Here is a 20,791-nt window from a genome sequence, read left to right as displayed (position 1 = left end):
CCAAAAAATATAAAAGAGACACTCTCAAGTTACTATCTGTATGGATATTTTATGTTAAGATCCTGGCATAATTTACATGGCACCATTTTTTCATTTGATAACTTTTCCATGAAAATAAGATAGTAGGCAAAGAAGGAAATTATCAGGGCAAACAAATCCACCTTTGAAATAGTCCTCATTCTATTGCATAATAAGTGACTTAAATTTATATTTTTTGATGACTGCTTATGTCTCGTGAATCTCTAGAAAGTATTCAACTATAATTAGAAAATAATAAAAATTAATCATACATTATGATGGGAAAATAACTATGTATAAAGTACTTAAGTAGACTAAAGTCTTTTTGACTATAGCAAATCAGTTTTCAAAGAAAATAAGATTTTCCATTTTCTTAAGATTATTTCAAATAAATCATAAAATTTTGAAAAATAATTGTTAGAATTTAAGAAATGTTATCACTTATTTAATAACTAAAATGCCAGATCTCCACAAAATGTAAACATTATTTATACTCAAGTAAAGCTAAAATGTTTTGAAAAATATTTCTCATATAATATTAGAGGCCTACAGTTCCCTCTACTGAACCAATTATTTTGCAGTACAAGCATACACTTCTTTCTATAAACAAATAATATTATAAAATCCATTAAGAACCAGATTTTGGAACTTTGCATCAAAAACCAAGAATAAAATATATCAATTGTCATAATTCTTAAAAATGAACACAATTATGTTTTATTAGAGACAAGTGGTAAAGAGATACTGGTGATGAAAAACATCACATACATTTTTTTGGGAAAAATAATGCAAAAAAATGGGAGCAAATTGTATCAAGGAAAGAGCTAAGCCTTTGAAATACGTATATACACACACAAAAATCACTAATAATGCATTCCAATTACAGCAACTTTAATCAGACTTTAAGAGGTGGTTTTAAGTATTGTGGCTAAAGGGGAAAATCCTATACAAGCATCTCTACTGATAGATTCTCTGCAGAAAACCTGAAGCACAAAAAATAATAATTACTGAAATCAGTTTACTGAGCCAAATAGTGTCCAAATATAATTTCAACTGTCGTCAAATTGTTTATGGTTGTTAAGTTTTGTATCACTAGAAAAAGTTTATCATCATCAGTCTCTAATGGACACCTATACCTCATTTTGTGTGACTACTCATGGGAAGCTAAACTTTAGAGACCTGTAAAAGGCAGAATGGAGTGAAATGGATAAAAGGTGTATCACAAATAATATTTGATGATACCCAAGTTTTCTAGGAGAGCCTATTACAAGGTATGGACTTAAGATGAACTTTGGCAGTGTGGAGGATTTAAATAGATGGAAAGCATGAATGAGAGCCCTTCAAATTTCTCAGCCAGAATTAGCAACTTACTGAGGGAATGAGAAAAGCAGGACAGACTAATATTGAGAAAGTATTCAAGTTTTGGATATATAATTTCTTAGAAAGTGGCCAAAGTAGACTATAGGTTGGAGATTTGTGTTGCAAATATTAGTGAAAATTTACCGTTTAAAAATATGTATGGGGGCCTCCCTGGTGGCGCAGGCGGTTGAGCGTCGCACTGTGAAACTGTCCGCAGCCTCTGCAGCGAGGGTTCGATCCCGGCCGGCCAGTTGGTAGGCAAGAATCCCACATGGCTAGGCAGACCTCTCCTGTCTCGCTGGCTGCTCCCCTCAGCAGTGTATTTCGTCCGTCTGCCTGTCACCCTCCCGTATATCTGGCCTGTACCCCGGTTCTTATATAAAAATAAATAAATCTTTAAAAAAAATTATTAGAAAAAAAAATGTATACCATCTCCCTGGTGGTGCAGGGGGTTGAGCACAGTACTGTGAGGCTGTCCGCAGCCTTCGTGGCTACAGTTCCATCCCCGGCTGGCCAGGGAACAACCCACAAGGCACTGCAGACCTCTCCTGTCTCCCCCGCTGCTCCCCTCAGCAGTGTATTTCAGTAGATCTGCCTGTTCTGCTTCCCGCTCTCTCTGGTGAATCCTCTCACCCCCTGCGACTGTGGCCTGTACCCCACTTCTTAAAAAAAAATAAACAAAAATAAAAATAAAAATATGTATATAAATCTTGGAGAACCTTGAAAGTCAGCACATGATTTTGTGAGCAAGACTCTCTGACCTATTAATAGCAGTATAGAAGATAAATCTGAACACACTGGACAGAATAAGTTAGAGAATGACCTGAGACAGGGAATACCAGTAGGTGGTGAAGGACTGAGCCCAGAGTAAAAGAAATAGAAAAGGGGGGGGGGGACTAGGGAATGATGTGGGAAAAATTCAAAGGAAATATCAATATTAAATACCAATAGCAATTAGTGACAGATTCATTACATTGAAGAGAACAGCTGTCCCTTTGAAATTAACTGACTAAGAAAATTGTGGCATCATGCTCAGAAATTAATTTGGGAAGGGGATTTAGTTGGGAGATGGGGCAGTAAGAAATGTGGAATGGAAGCACAAGTGAGAAGTCAAGCATGGACAAACAGGTGGGATCAACATTTTTGTGGTAGATGAAGCTGTAAGGGGATGTGAGCCCTCCAAGAACAGCAGAAGGAAGACAGAGCTCAGAATGCTGAAGACTGAGACTTGTGAAGGTTGCTAACTCTCTCTTCAGCAAGAGGAAGGGGAAAGAAGAGTTGTGGGAACAGAGGAAGAACACCGAGAAAAATAGAAAAACAGTATTAGTATATGCCATCAAAGGAAGAGAAAGCTTCAAGGAAAGAACTGTCATGTTTAACATGTCGCCTCCTGTATTGGACTATGTGTGTTCAAATCCTACCTCTGTCACCTGTTAGTTACATGTCATCTCAAATGATATTTTTTTCTTAGTTTCATTTTTTTAAAGATTTATTTACTTATTCATATAAGAACTGGGGTACAGGCCAGAGGTGTGGGGAGTGAGAGGATTCACCAGAGACAGAGTGGGGAGCAGAGCAGGCAGATCGACTGAAATACACTTCTGAGGGGAGCAGCGGGCAAGCCAGGAGAGGTCTGCTGCACCATGTGGATAGCTCCCTGGCGGGGGATCGAACTCGTGCTGCAGAGGCTGTGGACAGCTTCATAGATTGCGTCTTAACCCCTTGCGCCACCAGGGAGGCCTTTTAGTTTCATTTTTGAAATGATAATAATATAATCTATCTTCTAGGGATAAGTAAGAAAACCTATACAGAATACTTAGCATAGTATCTGGTACAGATAACTTAATAGACACTTAAGGAAACAATAGTATGTCAAGGGTAGAAAAAAAAAGTTAAAAGAGCTCAAAAGACAAAGACTTGAGAGGACAATAGGTATGTAGAGTTTACCAGAGCTACTTTGCCCAAAAGGAAAGAGATCACAAGCTGTGGCTTGTCATTTCATGAAAGCCTATTTAATTAGAGTTGAGCCAAATTTCCATTTGCATAAAACCATTTGAACATTTCCAGAACAGAATCAAATAAATGCACAACTATAATCAGTCCAAATATACACAGGCAGTAAAATGTTACTCCCTCTGTGGAAAACAGTATGGTGGTCCCTCAAAAAATTAAAAATAGAATTGCCGTGTAATCTAGCAATCCCACTTCTGAGTATGTACCCAAAAGAATTGAAAACAGAGACACAGACACATATTTGTACACCCATGTTCAGCACGGCATTATTCATAATAGCCAAATGGTGTAAACAATCCAAATTTTTATCATCAGATGAATGATAAAAGTAAAAGTGGTAAATACATGCAAATAGGATATTATTTCACCTTAAAAAGGAAGGAAATTCTGACATATCCTACAGCATGGATAAACTTTGAAGACAAGTGAATTTAGTCAGACACAAAATGATAACAATTGTAAATGATTCTACATATAGATGTACCTAGAGTAGTCAAATTCATAGAAAGCAGGAGCTGGGGTAGGAGGCAATGAGTTGTTTAATGGGTATAGAGTTTCAGCTGGGGAAATGAAAAATTTTTGGAAATGGATAGTGGTGATGCCTACAAAGCAATGTGAATGTATTTAATTAGTAAATGTTTTAAAATATACAGTTCAAAGATGTAGTTTTTTTAAAGATTGATTTATTTATGCATGCAAGAGCTAGGGTATAGACCAGAGATGTAGGGGGGGGGGGTGAAAGGGTTCCCCAGAGACAGAGTGGGAAACAGAACAGGCAGACTGACTAAAATACATTGCTGAGGGGAGCAGTGGGCGAGACAGGAGAGGTATGCTGCGCCATGTGGGTCACCTCCCTGACCCGGGATCGAACTGGTGCTGCAGAGACTGCAGATTGCACCACCAGGGAGGCCCAGGTGTAGTTTCTTTCTCTATTAAAAGCAGACAAAGCATGTCAATTGTTGTTTATTTGTGCATAAAATTGTTTACCATCTATGGATTTTCATTTTTTTGTTTCCATTTGTCATGGAACTTTTTATAGCGAACTATAAAAGTTTTATCTTCTACAATTAGAGTAGATAAATAGATGCAGATATAATGAAAGAGTTCATCAAATTGCTGTTAATGATCATTTTTATTTGGAAATAAGCTAATGTCAAATAATTCATAGTAAAAAAACAATTCATAGTAAATTCTGCTGTAACTCTTATTCTATCAATAAGAGTTGTGAGACATGGAAGACATTCATGTAATACTATTGAGTTAATGACTTGTTTTGTATGACCCCCTTATTTATTTATGCAAATGTGTATTACATTTAAAAAGTTCTGTAAAGAGACATTCAATATTCTGGGGTGATATCATTAGGGGATTTTTTAAAATTTTTATTTGCTTCTTGATCTCATCTACTTTTTTTAATGAACAAGTATCCTGGTTTTTTATGTAAAGGACAATTATTTACAATAACAAAAATCAGAGATGATGTCTAGCCTTGGGCTTGTGTAACAATAGAATTCGTCTATCTTATGGTGTAGTGGCTCCCTAATATTAAGAGTGTCAAACAGAGGCTGGGTGACCTCCCGTCCAGAATTCTGTCATTTTATGATTCAAGATTCTCATTTTATTTTTTCTCCTGCCAATAGGTCAACCCAATCAATGCCTCAGACAGATAAGCAAATATGCATCCCCCCGGAGTTGCCGGAATTGCTGAAGCAATTTACCAAAGCCGCCATTCGGACCCAGCCACAAGATCTCATCCAATGGGCTGCGGAGTACGTACACCTTTCTCACCGCCCGCTCCCAACTCAGGCTGGAGGTGGCGTTGGGGGTAGAGGATGTAAGGTGTTGGAAAACTGGAGGAGGTTGTCATGGCTGCAGCCTGAGTCAGGACTGATTAGCATAATCTTTCTGATGTTCAGCTTTCCCGTTCCTTTGATGCTTTAAAATTTATGTGTGAACACAAATACATCAAACTGGGTGAGGATGGGGTGCTCTGCCCCTAAGCCAACCAGACTCAGCAGTAGGACGCCGCAGCAATAGGAGCAATCTCCAAGGGCTAGATCACTACATCCCAACATCACATGCACACTCCACCTGGTCCCGGTACCCACACCTGCTATCCCAGTAGAATGAAGGGTTCCGCAACCGGTAGGAGCTAAGCCGGCTTTTCCCGGGTGTAAACCAGGACCCTGTTCTCGGGTCTCACCACTAGATGGTAGCAGAGCACCTGGGGGAGGCATGAGGCAAGCCGGCGGGATGGATGGTGTGGCATCAGCCCAGGCTGGTGCACTCCTTATTTTTCCTTTAATAAGACACCTTCTTCCACTCCTGTTAAAACTTATTCTTGCTCCCAACCAGAGACACTTTGCAGCTTGTCTTTGGGGAAAATTGTTTTCTTTAGTGTTTCTTTGAATTGATTTCTTCCTCAACATAAAGATGTCCACACGGTACACTTCGCATTCTGGAGAAAGAAGGCGAAATAATCACGAAGGCAGTGGGAGCACCAGCCTGGCTAAACACGGTGTGTCTCAAACACAAGTGCCCTCTTTCGGGAGAGACCAGAAGCTGCTCAATTGAAGGAACTGTCACAACAATAGTTGCTACCCGGGATTGAAACAGCTATGAAATTACTTCTTTGACAAGTGTGCCTGCTTGAAACTGGAGCTTGGGGTAGGAGGTGGTAGCGAGTTAGACCTCCTGGACTGTTTTCAGGCTGTTTTTACTGTTTGATGATGACCAGCTTAGTAGTGTTTCAGTGGAAGGGGGGAAGTAAGAGACATGGCTGAGCAGAGCCAGTTGGTGGGGAGAAGGGAGGCTGTCCTCAGCAGGAGGCTGGGTGAGTGTAATGAGCAGGTGAATGGCCTTTGAGATGCACAAAATGTAATCTAAGAGAAGCCTTACAGAGTTTTTGAGCCAAAGCTCTCATGCTCCAGGGTTGGGCCAGGATGACACTTTTACAAATGGAAAGAAAATAAGCCAATGGTGGTAGTAAAAAGGGACACAAGTAGGGTTTCTTTGCTAGTAATGAGCCTTGTTTAATTTTTCATTCTAAATTGTGTGTTTCCTCTAAGACTGTACTTAGAAGACTAATTTCTTCTGGTATACTCAGACTTTGTCTTACACTAAACAATAGTTTAAAACCCCCTTTTATTATTTTGGTGCTGCTGTTTTGTAGCAAGAAAAATGACATTTCTTGATATTGTCCCTGACATTTATGGAAGAAAACATTCCACTGTTGTAACCTGTCTGCTCCCATATTGTATCACGTGCTATAAATTTTTTTAGATAACCATGAGGAGTCACTTGTAGTTTAACTACATTGAAAAAATGAGAGCATGACCTCAGAGCACTCTCCATCCTATTTAGACACCACGAAAAACTCTCATCAGGTGGTTTTATGTGACAAACAAACCTGTAGTATTTCAGAGAATAGGGTCCACAAAATATTTCCAACACAAAGAAGATTAGTTCCTCACAAGCAAGGATTTCCCTAAGTCTGAAACCACCTACCAGGCATCAGCAGGGCAGGTAAACTAGTCTGGAGGTAGGTATGTGTGTGTGTGACAACCCAAACTCACAATATATGTGAATAACCATGGGATTGTTCATTGCAAATGAAGCTAAATAACCCACATGGACTAAATCCACGGCTGCAGCCTCATTTATATGTTCTCTAACCAACTCCACTAAAAACTGCAAACTCATTCCTGCTGAATTCAATTACTGGGCAATTACTTCTGTCAAATGAGGTGCCATGTTTTTCTCTCTCCTATTCACATCACCCAAATCTTGTTCTACAGCCTGAGGCCATCACCCACCCTTATTGTCATCCAGAACCCACATCCTCCCCAACAATGCACTCAGGCACATTGTTAAAGATGACCTTTAAATCAGGCTGATGACCTCCAAGGGTACCTGGAAGGTGTTGTCTTAGTCCTCTTGCTTTAGAGCTGTATTGCTGTGTGGCTTAGAGACAGACAACAGGCGCCCATCATTTTTCGGCTTGACCCTAAAATGGGCTTTTACAAAAATTCCCTCTGTGTTCTTTTTATGTTACTTGCATCAAGAGAAAGTTGTGAAAAGAAAACAAAGAGGGGCAGAGGCTTATGATGAAGGGGTAGTCAATAACAAGACTTTTGATGGAGCGAGACCCTCTCATACAGCAGCAGTGACATGTTTCAAGTGCTTGTGTCCATTCCCTGCTGCAAGCAGCTCCTTTTCATCTTTTTGCCAATCTTGGAACAGAACTTGATATTTTTATCTCGCAGCACCAAAATAAAGTCCACTTCACAAAACAATGGTAGGCAGGCAGATTTTACTGAAATTTTTCAGGGAAGGTTATCTTAAATGCTCCAAGGCTTGTCTTTTCACCTGAGCCTCAGTGCCCTGCTTTTCTCCTTTTCCTCTTGAAGACCCAAGCCCCAGCCCAAACCCTTCATGGCTCATCCCTAGAGCACATCCCTCTCTGTCCCTTGCTTAAGCAAGTCATTTTGTAACAGGGTGGTCCCCAGGAAAGGGGGAGGTTCCCTGCCCCACCCAAGGGAGGGTGGAGCTGAGCAGGAAGAGAAGAAGCTGCAGAGGAGACTGAGGAAGGAAGCAGGATGGAGCCAGAAGGAGACCTGGAGGAGGCGCATGGAGCCTAGAGACACGTGAAGAAACTGTGCTTGTCTTTTGGTCGTGGACTGGGTGACACAGATGTGGGTGAGACCCGTGGGGAGGGGACAATGGCAGCTTTTATCTTGATGTTGATTTTGCTCTTTTCCTTCCGGGCTTGTCTGGTTGTTTCTGACTCTTTTCTGTGGGTCCCCACTGGAAGATGCTTTAGACTTGTGGCAGGCTTTGGGGCCTTGTTCTGGGCTGATCCCATTTGGATGGACTTTTACCCACAAGGGGATGGGTAACTTTGGGTGCTTCATTTAGAAACTAGACTCTTTGCCTTACCTGTATTGTTTCCTAGTTTTATTAAAGTTCCTTCCCATTAAAGTCTCATATGTTTTGTGTTGATGTGGCGGATGGCAGAACCCATTTAGAATAGGCAGGTTTGCGGGGTTTGGGCTGCCCCTCTCCCTGTCCTATAACAATTTTAGTTCTCATCCAACAGCTCCCTCTCTCAAAGACACCACCCACTACCTAACACCAACTTAAAGTATACTGAACTTAAAGATTTTTTTTTAAAAAAAGACCTCGATTCTAGAATTCATCCAAAAAGAGTAGGGAATTTAAAATAATGATTTGCTTTTCTCCCCTATTGTATACATACATACACACAATATATATACATAAATTATATATGTGTACAGTTACATATATATCATAAAAAATATCTTATGTGTGTGTATGCTCTCGGGAATGCACATAAAACACTTAGAGGGATGACTGAAAAAAAAAAACTCACATGCGTCAGAGAATTCCATACCAAACTTTTATTGATTATGCTTCATTCCTAGAGAGGAAGAATCTTTTTTTTATTCCCTAGCACTCTTTACACCTTAAGTGGAAACTAGTACTTTCAGGCTTTTCTTGTGTATAAATGTACTAACTAAAAACTGAGTCTGATATATTGTAGTCACTTAATCAATGTTTTTTCCTCTATCCTCATCTCTCAGAAAAAAAAAAAGGTGGGAAGGGGATTCCTAAAGAAGCCAGAGGCACTGGGGTATAGAATGACATCCCCTCACCCCATGATTTTTCTCTTGTAGTTATTTTGGAGCTATGTCCCGGGGAGAGATCCCTCCAGTGAGAGAGCGGTCTGAGCGTGTCACTTTGTCTAACTGGGCAGAACTTACACCTGAGCTGTTAAAGATCCTGCATTCTCGGGTAAGGTCCATGCTGCAGTATATATCACCCTGGAATATGTGTTGTGGGGGAGGAGGGCAATATGAAGGCTGTGTGGGCATAGAGAAAATGCAACCATCCCCCTACCAGCCAGCTGGCCCATCATCATCATAAACTTCACTAAACCACCCACTGAAAAAAAATTGGAGAAATAGGAATTATATTGAAGCAGGCTATAAACCGAATGAGTCGTCGTCAGGCGGTCACCCCAGATTTCGCTGAAAATGTCAGAATGTCTCACTGCTGCATGGACCTTTTCTCTCTATAAAGTGCAGATCCAGGGCCTCCCCTGGTGGCGCAGGTAGTTGAGCACAGTGCTGTGAAGCTGTCCGCAGCCTCTGCAGCTCTGGTTCGATCCCGGCCGGCTGGCAAGAGTCCCACATGGCACGGCAGACCTCTCCTACCACGCCTGCTGCTCCCCTCAGCAGTGTATTTTGTCAGTCTGCCTGTTCTGTTCCCTACTCTGTCTCTGGTGAATCCTCTCACCCTCCCGCGAATCTGGCCTCTACCCCTGTTCTTGTATAAATAAATAAATACCTCTTTAAAAAAAATAAAGTGCAGATCCAGGTCTCTTGACTTTCTTATTGATCAAGATCACAACATTATGCCAATTGCAGTTGGGGTTGGGGGAGAGTAGAATATTAGTTCCCCAATTATCCCTAATGGAGTTACAGCCAACATTTAGGGAAAACCCGTGCACTCGTAATAGCCACATCATCCTAGAAGCTTCCCAGTGACTAGATGGGGAGGGTCTGGCTTGAGAAAGCATATGTTTTGATTGACCAATCCCCAGAAAATATGGTTTAGCATTTTGGGATCCACTGAGGACAGATCCCAGGACAGAGAGGTTTGGGACTGACTTAGCCAACTGCCCTGGTCCCAGAGACTTAATATTTCACAAGAATCAGAGGGCCAGGCAAGGTTGATAGCATGTCACTGGGACATCTATACCCTTAGTACATTGTTGGCCAGTAACTGGGCATTGTCATCCTTGCACAGTAGGTAAGGCGGAGATCTTAGTTACCTGAGACCAAACAATATTAGACATCCAGACCACAGACCCCCATGTTATTACTGGGACAGCCTGAGGAATGCATGAACTAGAAGGTCTAGCCAGAGGTACTGGAGTATAGAATGATCCCCCTATCCTTCCTAAGGGGATTCTTCTCCCCTCTCAAATAAGGTCATTTCTTTGTTCATTAGCCAAGAGCCAGGCTTAGTGCAAAAGCTAGTGCAAAAATTCTATGGAGACTGGAAGCCAGTGATTTGACATCTAGTTCTAGTTTCACCACTAATTAGTAGTCTCACACAAAAAACCTGCCCCTTGCCTTGAATTATGGTTGTTCTATTTGCCTTATAAGGATAACCTAGGGAGAAAACAACAGATAATAAAAGCATCTGGGAAAAAAAGTAATATAAATGTATATTTTTCCCATAATTCTGACATCTGAAGTTTAAATGGCTAAACTTTAACTTAGTTTGCTCCTTTCCAGGCTGAAATTTTCTCTACCCTTGCAAGGAAAACTGCCAGAGATGTGGTCACAACTCCCCACCCCAAAATCCCAAACATCCCTGCCCCTTGCTGAGTGCTGGAAGAATGGGGGAGAAGGGGGGGACAGGACAAGGTGTGCACAGGCAGGTGTTTCTCAGAGAAACATTCTCTCATTCTGTCCTTATTCTTTGTCTTGTGTCTGTCCCCCCCCCCCATGCAGGTTGCTGGCCGGCTGATCATCAATGCAGATGAGTTGGCCCAGATGTGGAAGGTGCTGAGTCTCCCAACAGATCTGTTTAATAGTGTGATGAAGGTGGGCCGCTTCACGGAGGAGATTGAGTGGCTCAAGTTTTTAGCCCTTGCTTGCAGCTCTCTTGGAGTTGTAAGTTAGATTTAATATTTTTTGTTCCTTAAGGGACTTGTGGGCCTGGAAGGGCAGGACATCTATACAGTCAGCTCCCCAGGGCTGATGATGAGCATGCCGTTCTTGTCTATTCCTTCTCCCTTCTGAATTAAGATCACTTCTCTGTTCATCAGCCAAAAGCTGGGGTTAGAAGAGAGAAGGGAAAACTGTCATCAGGTTCTGGGGAGAGGATGACTAAAATGTGGCCTTGGGATTTTATATGAATTTTAATTATTGCACTCATTTATTTCTGTCACCATTCCATCCCCTCATTCGTATTCCTAGAGATAACCAAGACCAGCTGTAGAGTGAGATTTGCTTATGCTTGGGTTCCAGACATCTAGAAGCTATACCAAGGGACTTTTCAAGAAGAGGTAGCATTACAGAAACCTCTATTTGATAAGCATAATTGGATACAAAAATCCAAGATGATAGAGCAAGAAAGAGAGATGAGGCTATTTCTAAACTTATAGTCATGACATCACCAGGGAATGCAGAATGTTCATACAAATTCATGCATTTTCCAAATTGGACTTGGTTTACAACTGGAAAAGCATTTTTCCTGTTTTAAAGAAAAGGATACTGTAAAGAGTTCATTTCTATATGTATATATTCATATATATGTAAATACATATGTAGAGATCCTGAGACTTTAGGTATCATCCTATATAGAGACTCATTCTTGTTAAACATGGTTATATTAAATGAAAATGAACCAGAAATACAGTTTTTTTTAAATCCCTGAAATATATATATATATATATATATATATATATATATATATATACTCAAGGTTGTAAGTTAATGAGGGGCTGCGTGCTCCTGGTCTCTTGCTTGCTGCACGCCGTCCTCCCCTCTTCCTCTTCAGCTCACGTCCCGGTCCATGCACCCAACCAGTCTCGCCAAAGCCCTGCTCTCTCAGGATCAGCAGTTCCAGAAGTTGCAGGAGTGGAACCGCAAGAACCGCTCAAATCTCAACTTGCGCCACCTTTTCGAAGGGGACAAGGAACGCTTCAACCGCTTCAGCCTGACCCTCAACACCAACCATGGGCAGATTCTGCTGGATTACTCCAAGAACCTTGTGACGGAGAATGTAATGCAGATGCTGGTGAACCTGGCCAAGTCCAGGGGTGTGGAGGCTGCCCGGGATCGTATGTTCAGTGGGGAGAAGATTAACTTCACTGAAGACCGGGCAGTGCTGCACGTGGCCCTGCGGAACCGGTCAAACACACCCATTCTGGTGGATGGCAAGGATGTGATGCCAGAAGTTAACAGGGTCCTGGAGAAGATGAAGTCTTTCTGCCAGCGCGTCCGCAGTGGTGCCTGGAAGGGGTACTCAGGCAAGGCCATCACGGACATCATCAATATCGGCATTGGCGGCTCTGACCTGGGCCCCCTCATGGTGACAGAAGCCCTCAAGCCGTACTCTTCAGGAGGTCCCCAGGTCTGGTTTGTCTCTAACATCGATGGGACCCACATTGCCAAAACCCTAGCTGTACTGAACCCTGAGACCTCTCTGTTCATCATCGCCTCCAAAACCTTTACCACCCAGGAGACCATCACAAATGCAGAGACTGCCAAGGAATGGTTTCTTCTGTCGGCCAGGGATCCTTCTGCAGTTTCGAAGCACTTTGTTGCCCTGTCTACCAACGCGACTAAAGTGAAGGAGTTTGGAATTGATCCACAAAACATGTTTGAGTTCTGGGATTGGGTAGGAGGCCGCTACTCGCTGTGGTCAGCCATTGGACTCTCCATTGCCCTGCATGTGGGGTTTGACAACTTCGAGCAGCTGCTCTCAGGGGCTCACTGGATGGACAATCATTTCCGCAGAACACCCCTAGAGAAGAATGCCCCTGTCCTGCTGGCTCTGCTGGGTGTCTGGTACATCAACTGCTTTGGGTGTGAGACGCAGGCCATACTGCCCTATGACCAGTACATGCACCGCTTTGCTGCCTACTTCCAGCAGGGTGACATGGAGTCCAATGGGAAGTCTATCACCAAGTCTGGCACCCGTGTAGACCACCAGACGGGCCCCATTGTGTGGGGGGAGCCAGGGACAAATGGCCAGCATGCCTTCTACCAGCTCATCCACCAAGGCACCAGGATGATACCCTGTGACTTCCTCATCCCGGTCCAGACCCAGCACCCGATAAGGAACGGTTTGCATCACAAGATCCTCCTTGCTAACTTCTTGGCCCAGACTGAGGCCCTGATGAGGGGGAAAACAATGGATGAGATCAGGAAGGAGATGCAGGCTGCAGGAAAGAATCCTGATGACTTTGAGAAGCTGTTGCCACACAAAGTGTTTGAAGGAAATCGCCCAACCAACTCTATTGTGTTCACCAAGCTCACGCCATTCATTCTGGGAGCCTTGATTGCCATGTATGAGCACAAGATCTTCGTACAGGGTGTCATCTGGGACATCAACAGCTTTGACCAATGGGGAGTGGAGCTGGGAAAGCAGCTGGCTAAGAAAATTGAGCCTGAGCTTGATGGTAGCAGCCCAGTGACCTCTCATGATTCCTCCACCAATGGGCTAATCAACTTCATCAAGCAGGAGATCAAGGCCTGAAGCCAATAAACTTATGCTCCACCGCAGCCTCTGTTGTAACTGGTCCTTCATGTCCCTCCTCACCAGAGTCTGGACTGCAGGGTCCTGCCCAGAGAACTGACTGGTTGCTGGCTTAGATCACAGCCCTTTGGGGGATGCTGCTCTGCACCCCACCATGTTTACAGGCCCTCTGTTTTACAATTAATTGGAATGTTCAGTGTAACTGACCTGTATTCACATTGTTCCTACACCAGGTAGAAAAATAAAGATGCCTTCAAGGAGAAGGAAAAAAAAGTTAATGCGAACATTATACCTCTGCCAAAACCAAATAGTATGAAGAGGTAGTTTTGAATCATTCAGCATATCTAAACATCACATTCTTTCTCCTTAAATATGCTTGGAATGCATATTTGACATTTTTGTTTCTGGGAAAAAGTACCAGAAATACTTTAGACCAACTTTTCCTATCAGTTTCCCCTGAAACTTTCATCATAATTATAATGAATAAATTACTCTCCTCCAAAGAGGAAAGTTGCTGCAGGAGCAGATGAGTTGCTGGTCAGCACTATCACCTTTTTATGGAAGTAGTCCCAAGGGGAAAATCCCAGAAGGGAAAATAAAAAATTGGCACATTTTATTAAGTTCTTATAGGGTCACAGATTTACTCATTGCACAGTCCAAAATGTTCAGGTCTCCCCCCAAAAGTAATTAATTCTGATCTTCCTGATCATTCTGAGGGTAGAGTAAGAAAATAAAGTCAATCCAATCCTAGAATTTTAGACTGATGTAATAAATGAAACAACTTTAAGGCAAATTGCCAAGTCTCTCAGTTTCTCCTCTCCACTCCTCTCTTCAAGGTGGCAGTTAAGCCTTCAGGGAAAGGGGCAACTCAGCACCTCAGACCTGCCAACTGAAGCCTTTCCCACATCCCTTGGTTCTTCCTGACATCTCCGTGCTCATGGAAACACTCATCAGTGTGGTCATAGCTACTTGCAGCTTATGTCTTTGGTCTCTTCTCTCTCTCAGCACAGTGGTTCGCCACTAGTTCATCTCCCTTCTTCCTGGTGCTTGCTTGAATCTCTTTCAGGTTGTTCTCATCTTCTCTCTGGCTTCACCACCTTAAGAGAAGACTGATCCTCTCTTGTCCACTTACCTCACTTAAGTGAGGTAAGTATGACTTTGGAGAGCCAAATTCCAGCCCTTCCTACCACTGTAAAGTTGGTAGGCTTACTCTAATATGGCTGCCTTCCAGATTGTGGAAGAGAAACCCTGAGGTGAATTATATCTTTCTACCTCCATTCTAAAATGAGGATTCTTGGTTAGATAGTCCATGAAGTTCTTTCATTTCTAACATCCTGTGTTTCTTTCCCCCTTCTCTGCTTCTGCTGAGACATCCTGAGGCCCGACTCTGGACAAGAGGATTCAGAGACCCTAGCATGTTTGACTTTGCCTCTCATCATCCCTATGTCAAAGACTACTTAGGGATCAAGATCCCTAAGTAAGGGGTGCCTTATGAATCCAGGGACCAGTACCCCTTGGTTTCATGTTGGAATGTTGCTGGAGGCTTTGCAATCTAGTTAATCCTTATATCCTCCTAGGAAAGCAGAGAAATTCCCTCCTTCCTTTGCCAATTAACCAGCTAGCCATGATCTCCATGCCATTAGAAAATCCAATTTCTTCCTCACAGAAGAATGTAATGGCAAAGGGCCTCCCTAGTGGCACAGACGGTTGGGCGCCGTGCTGGGAAGCTGTGCGCAGCCTCTGCAGCGCGGGTTCGATCCCAGCTGGCCGGTGAGGGTCCCACATGGTGCTGCAGACCTCTCCTGTCTCGCCCGCTGCTCCCCTCAGCAGCGTATTTCATCAGTCTGCCTGTTCTGTTCCCTGCTCTGTCTCTGGTGAATCTTCTCACCCTCCCACACATCTGGCCTGTACCCCAGTTCTTGTATAAAATAAATAAATAAATTTTTTTTTAAAAAAAGAATGTAATGGCAGGAATGTTTGCCAGCAGGTGCATTTACTCCAGTCTTGAGCATTCTTGGTCTACACATGTGATTCTAAATGCCACATGCAGGCCTGTATTCCAATCCCCTTTCATTTCTCCTTTTTATAGACTGGGCTCTGCCACCTTCTTTCCACTATTCGTATAATTGTGTTCACTGGAATGTGTGACATATTTTGTTAGCAAATAGTTCAATTTCCGCGTCTTTCTCTTCTGAGTTAGAAAATAAAGCATGTCATAAGATGCTTGAAGGCTGTCACTATGAAGTGGGTCCCCATCCCCATCTTGTGCAACAGAATGTAGACCTCCGCAGGCTTTAAATTTTTTTAGTTTACTAACAGTTCCAATCCAGAGAGTCCTTCATTCATTCACTCATTTATAAAATCTTTTAAGCTATTTTAGACTTTCATGAGGAAAAAGAATTTGAAGGCTTACTGTTTCAGTGACCAAAAGATGATGATTGGGATAAAAAACATCTATATTAGTTTGTTAGAGCTGCCGTAACAAGCACCAGAGAATGATTGGCTTAAAAAACAGAAATGTATTTTCTCACAGTCCTGGAGTCTGGAAGTCTGAGATCACCATGCTTGAGGTCCCGCCTTGTCCTGTAAATGACTGTTGTCTTTCTGTTTCTTCACATAGTTGTCTCTCCATACATGCATGTGTGTGATTCCTCTCCTTCTCACCGCCACCCCCCCCCCCCTAAATCTTCTCTTCTTTGGACACCAGTCCTATTGCATTAGACTAGAATGAGTTCATTTTAACTTAATCACTCTATAAAGGCCCAATTTTCAAATACGGTCACTAGGGTGTCAAGATATGAATTTTAGGTGGACACAATTCAGCCTATTAACACCACCCCAATTTGGATGAGACTGCAGGAGGACAACTGATCAGGGACAGTAGGAGAGCAGTTAGGCTTTTTTGTTTTGTTTTTAAAGAAAAACCAAGAGGATGAGTCATCAGTGGAAACTATGCAGTTCAATGCACAAGTGCTCACAACTCTACCGCAAACCATTGTCTTCCTCTCCTCATCTCATGAGCATGCCTTCCCATCCACTGACAGCCTCCTGTTTACCAGACTGGCACACCACCTCATCACAATTTCCAGGAGAGGACTCCCAGGTGTAGGAGCGAATAAATGAAAATGGCCTGTTGCAAATCCAAAATATCTTTGACATCATGTGGTTTAGCATTTTTTAATACATGGACATTGAAGATACTTTTTCATAAAATAGCAAAGGTTGCAAAAATAGAGAAAAAATTAAATATTCAATCAGTTAAAATGAATAATTAATATAAATAGTGTTTAAATTACATGTCACAACATCCAGCTGTCATTCCAGGAAGATGGGACAAGTTCATCCAACATCCTTATACACCTCCTGACACACAGACTACACCTCTGGGTAACATACACCACTGTTAGAGCAGCACCACTGAGGCATCACATTCAGGGAGAGAAAGCAGAGCAGTCAACATCAACTGCAAAGAAAGAAGAGTGCTGGACAGTCCTTTGGGGGGGCTAGAGCAGCTGCTTGTTCACTCACCCAATTCATCCCTCAGGACGAACTTTTCACTGATCCCTGGAGAGAGTGTAAGGATCATCTACACATCGTGTTTTCATGAACAGCCATGATATTTATGCTGCCCTATCTTTGCTAATTCAGAGCTAAACATCCTATCTTTGAATCATTTATTTCCATTATCCTGCCATTTCACAACACTCACTTGTGAAATGTATTCAAGGGTAGTTTTTTTTTTTTTAAAGACACAGGGAAGTAACACCTTGGGTTTTTTTTTTCCCCCTCAAATTTCATTGTCAGTTGCTTATATAGCTATATGATTTGGGGGTTACATCTTCACACATCCACATGTGCACATGCTTCACTCACCTGCCACATGCCAGTGTCCTCTCTCTTCCCCCACCCCTCCTCTCTCCCACCCATTCCCTCTGGTAACTAGTATATTTTTCACAGGTCTAAGAATTATTTTAGCTGTGCTTTGCCAGTTTGTTTTCTTTCACTCATTTACAAATGAGTGAAGCTATCCAGTGTCTGTCTTTTCTCACTTAGCAAATCATCTCAAAATTCATTTTTGTTCCAAAAGGCACTATTTTACTATTTCAGATAGCTGAGTGGTAGTCCACTGGCTATATGTGCTACAACTTCTTTATCCAGTCATCTTTTGTGGGGCTCTTAAGTTGGTCCCATGACTTGACTATTGTGAATAATGCTGCTATGAACATAGTAGTGCATCAATAATTTGGCATGAGAGTTTTCATATTCTTTGGATAAATACCTACCAGTGGTATTGCTGGCTCAAAAGATATTTCCACTTTTACTTTTTTGAGGCATCTCATGCCATTTTCCATAGAAGCTGCACCAAATTGCATTCCTACCAACAATGGGTGAGTGCTCCTTTTTCTCTACACCCTTACCAACATTTGTTGTTTTCAGTCCTTTTGATATAGGCCATTCTCACAGGAGTGAGGTGAGATCTCATTGTAGTTTTATTTGTATTTCCCTTATAATGATGTTGAACACTTATCTGTAGGCCATCTGAATATCTTCTTTGAAGAAGTGTTTATTCCTTTTGCTGATTTTTTTTTTATTGTTGAGTTACATATTTTGGAAATTAAACATTTGCCACACTTGTGATGTGAGAATATCTTCTCCCAGCCCGTGGATTGCCTTTTTGTTTTTGTGATGGTTTCTTTTGAGGTACAAAAGCTTTTTAGTTTGATATGGTCCCATTTATTTTTGTCTTCTCCCCGCCCCCCTTTGTTGTTGGGGTTGTATCCCCAAATATATCTCTGTTGATGTCCAGGAGTACATCACCTATGTTTTCTTTCAAGTGTTCTAGGTTTTCAGGTCTTATATCCAAGTCTTTAATCCATTTTGAATTACTTTTTGTGTATGGAGTTAAATAAGGATCTGGTTTCATTTTTTGCATGTGGCTCTCAAACTTTCCTAGCACCATTCATTGAAGAGGCTTTCCTTTCTCCATTGTATGGTCCTGGTTCCTTGTCAAAGTTTAACTGTCTATATTTGTATTAAAACTTCAGTTCGGAACATGATCTTTTAATGTTCAAGATTGTCAGGAGTATTTGCTTCTATAATAGCTCTTCCATTAAAACTCCCGGCACACATCATCTACTAATTTTCCCCCAGTAACAATAAGGTGTTATGTCATATAAAGCACGAGGTGGCTCTGATTAGATGGATCCATATGTTTAGAGAAACTGGTTTTATCTTGACATTCAGTGTAGCTTTTTATTCACCTGCATCTGCATCTAACTCTTATCTTCCCAGAGACATTACCATTCTCATACCTCCTCTCTCCCCTACTGTGGCATTGCTCTGCTGGAGTATATAAGCTAGACTAATTACCTCAACCCTTTCGAGGGATGATTGAAGTGCAGTATAAATGATTCCAATTTCGTAGATTGTAAAATCAAATACCCTGCCCACTTTAGTAAGGTTGTTCTGATTAAAGTAATAAATACCTTAAAGTATCCAGCAGTTTATAAACTTAACCTCTTCAGGATATTCCTCCAAAAAGAAAGAAAAGGATGCAAATTTTAGGGTGTAAAAAACTCAAGTTCTCCAGAATATCACATCATTCCAACCTTATTTTGAGAGTAATATTTTTGTTTTCATTTGTGTATCTAAACTGATAGTAGGAATCTAGTCTGCTGATTTTCTCCTTATTTAACCTTATGGCTTTATAGACCATTGCTAAAACTCTCAAGATAGTGTGTGAAGTTTTATCATCTGACCATGATAGTGGACCACCTCGGATTCCTTTTAGCACCTTCCAGTTTCTCTACACATATATTGCTGAAGTGGATGGGGAGATCTCTGCATCGCACGTCAGCCGAATGCTAAACTACATTGAACAGGAAATGTGAGTAAATTTTACCGGGTGAGGGAAATCAATACAAGAAAAACAAATTTAGCAGACCAAGCTACAGTGAGGTTACTGTCATGAGGAAGAATCGAGGTGTAGGCCTGAGGCATGCAGGTGAAAGAATTCACCAGAGACAGGGTGGAGAACAGAAAAGGTGGATTTATTTGAATACACTGCTAAGAGAAGCCGTGGGCAAGATGGGAGAAGACTGCGTAGGCAGGAGGATTTGAGGCTCTCCTTTATACTCTGTTTTCATGGGCTTTCTAATTTCCAGTTTGCACCAATTATCTGCTGGGATGTCTGGTCTCAGACGCTGGCCTTTGACACAGAAACCTGTCCTGGCCTCTGCTTCTGCATTCCTGGAGCTGGGCTGGCTTTTCTGCTTACATTGGTTGGTCTTATAGCCTTGTCCCCAAGGCAGCCTTATCCAGTCCCTGATCAGCTCAAGCCTCCCAAACCTGCCTGCGGGGCAAGGAGTGGCGGCTTAGTTTTTAAACTTAATAAATTGTACCACAACAGTTACTATTTTATACTGCACTGGGAACAGAGAAATATTGTAAACAGAAAATAAGGATATGAGAGAGAGCGAAACGAAAAGGAGAGAATGGTACAGGACAGCAATTCTTAGAGAGCTACAGAGACCAAGTCATTGCATCACTAGTAATGAGTTAGAAATGTGATTTGTCAGGCTGCGTCTGAAACTCCTTGAATCAGAAGCTACAGGGGTGGGGACAGATGTTTGTGTTTTAGCAAGCCCTCCAGATTATTCTGGCTTTAGCTCCAGGGGGTGGGAGTGGAGGAGGAGAAACAGGTGTCAAGTGCTCAGGGCTAAAGAGGGTGGTGAGGGAGGAGCCACAGCAGAATTTGGAGAGAGCTGCTTATATATTTTCTCTTTTAGGATTGTTAAATGACCTAACCCCCATATATATTTTTCCCAAACAGAATTGGTCCTGATGGATTAATCAAGGTGAATGACTTTACCCAAAATCCCAGGGTTCGGCTGGAGTAAAAGCACACTTTTGGCAATTTTAAAGGAAAATACAGATGATTGTGCTTCAGGATGACTAAATCACACACACCATCCTGTGTCAATTTTCTTGTACAACTGGTACACACTAATAAACAATTAGGCAAACATAAACCAGAAATGCGTGGAATAAAGATGTAAACTTGTTGGAATAAAGCACCTACATTAATGGAAGATTAGTATTC

General features: G+C 42.0%; 2 protein-coding genes across 2 annotated transcripts; both read left to right on the top strand.

Annotated features, from left to right (window-relative positions):
* Positions 1-5,043: 5,043 nt before the first annotated feature.
* Positions 5,044-20,588, top strand: ROPN1 (rhophilin associated tail protein 1; the record flags this gene model as incomplete). Its single annotated transcript, XM_084231197.1, has 5 exons — positions 5,044-5,159; positions 9,087-9,204; positions 10,935-11,096; positions 19,401-19,576; positions 20,522-20,588. 5 exons carry the CDS (start codon positions 5,044-5,046, stop codon positions 20,586-20,588), a joined length of 639 nt encoding a protein of 212 aa, XP_084087323.1.
* LOC311169858 (glucose-6-phosphate isomerase-like) lies at positions 12,001-13,689 on the top strand (the record flags this gene model as incomplete). Its single annotated transcript, XM_084232105.1, has 1 exon — positions 12,001-13,689. The coding sequence occupies one exon, from the start codon at positions 12,001-12,003 to the stop codon at positions 13,687-13,689; it is 1,689 nt and encodes a 562-aa protein (XP_084088231.1).
* Positions 20,589-20,791: the final 203 nt, after the last annotated feature.

This window comes from Talpa europaea (genome assembly GCF_964194135.1).
Source record: "Talpa europaea genome assembly, chromosome: 4".
NCBI lineage: Eukaryota > Metazoa > Chordata > Mammalia > Eulipotyphla > Talpidae > Talpa > Talpa europaea.
This window is presented reverse-complemented; position numbering and strand designations above follow the sequence as displayed.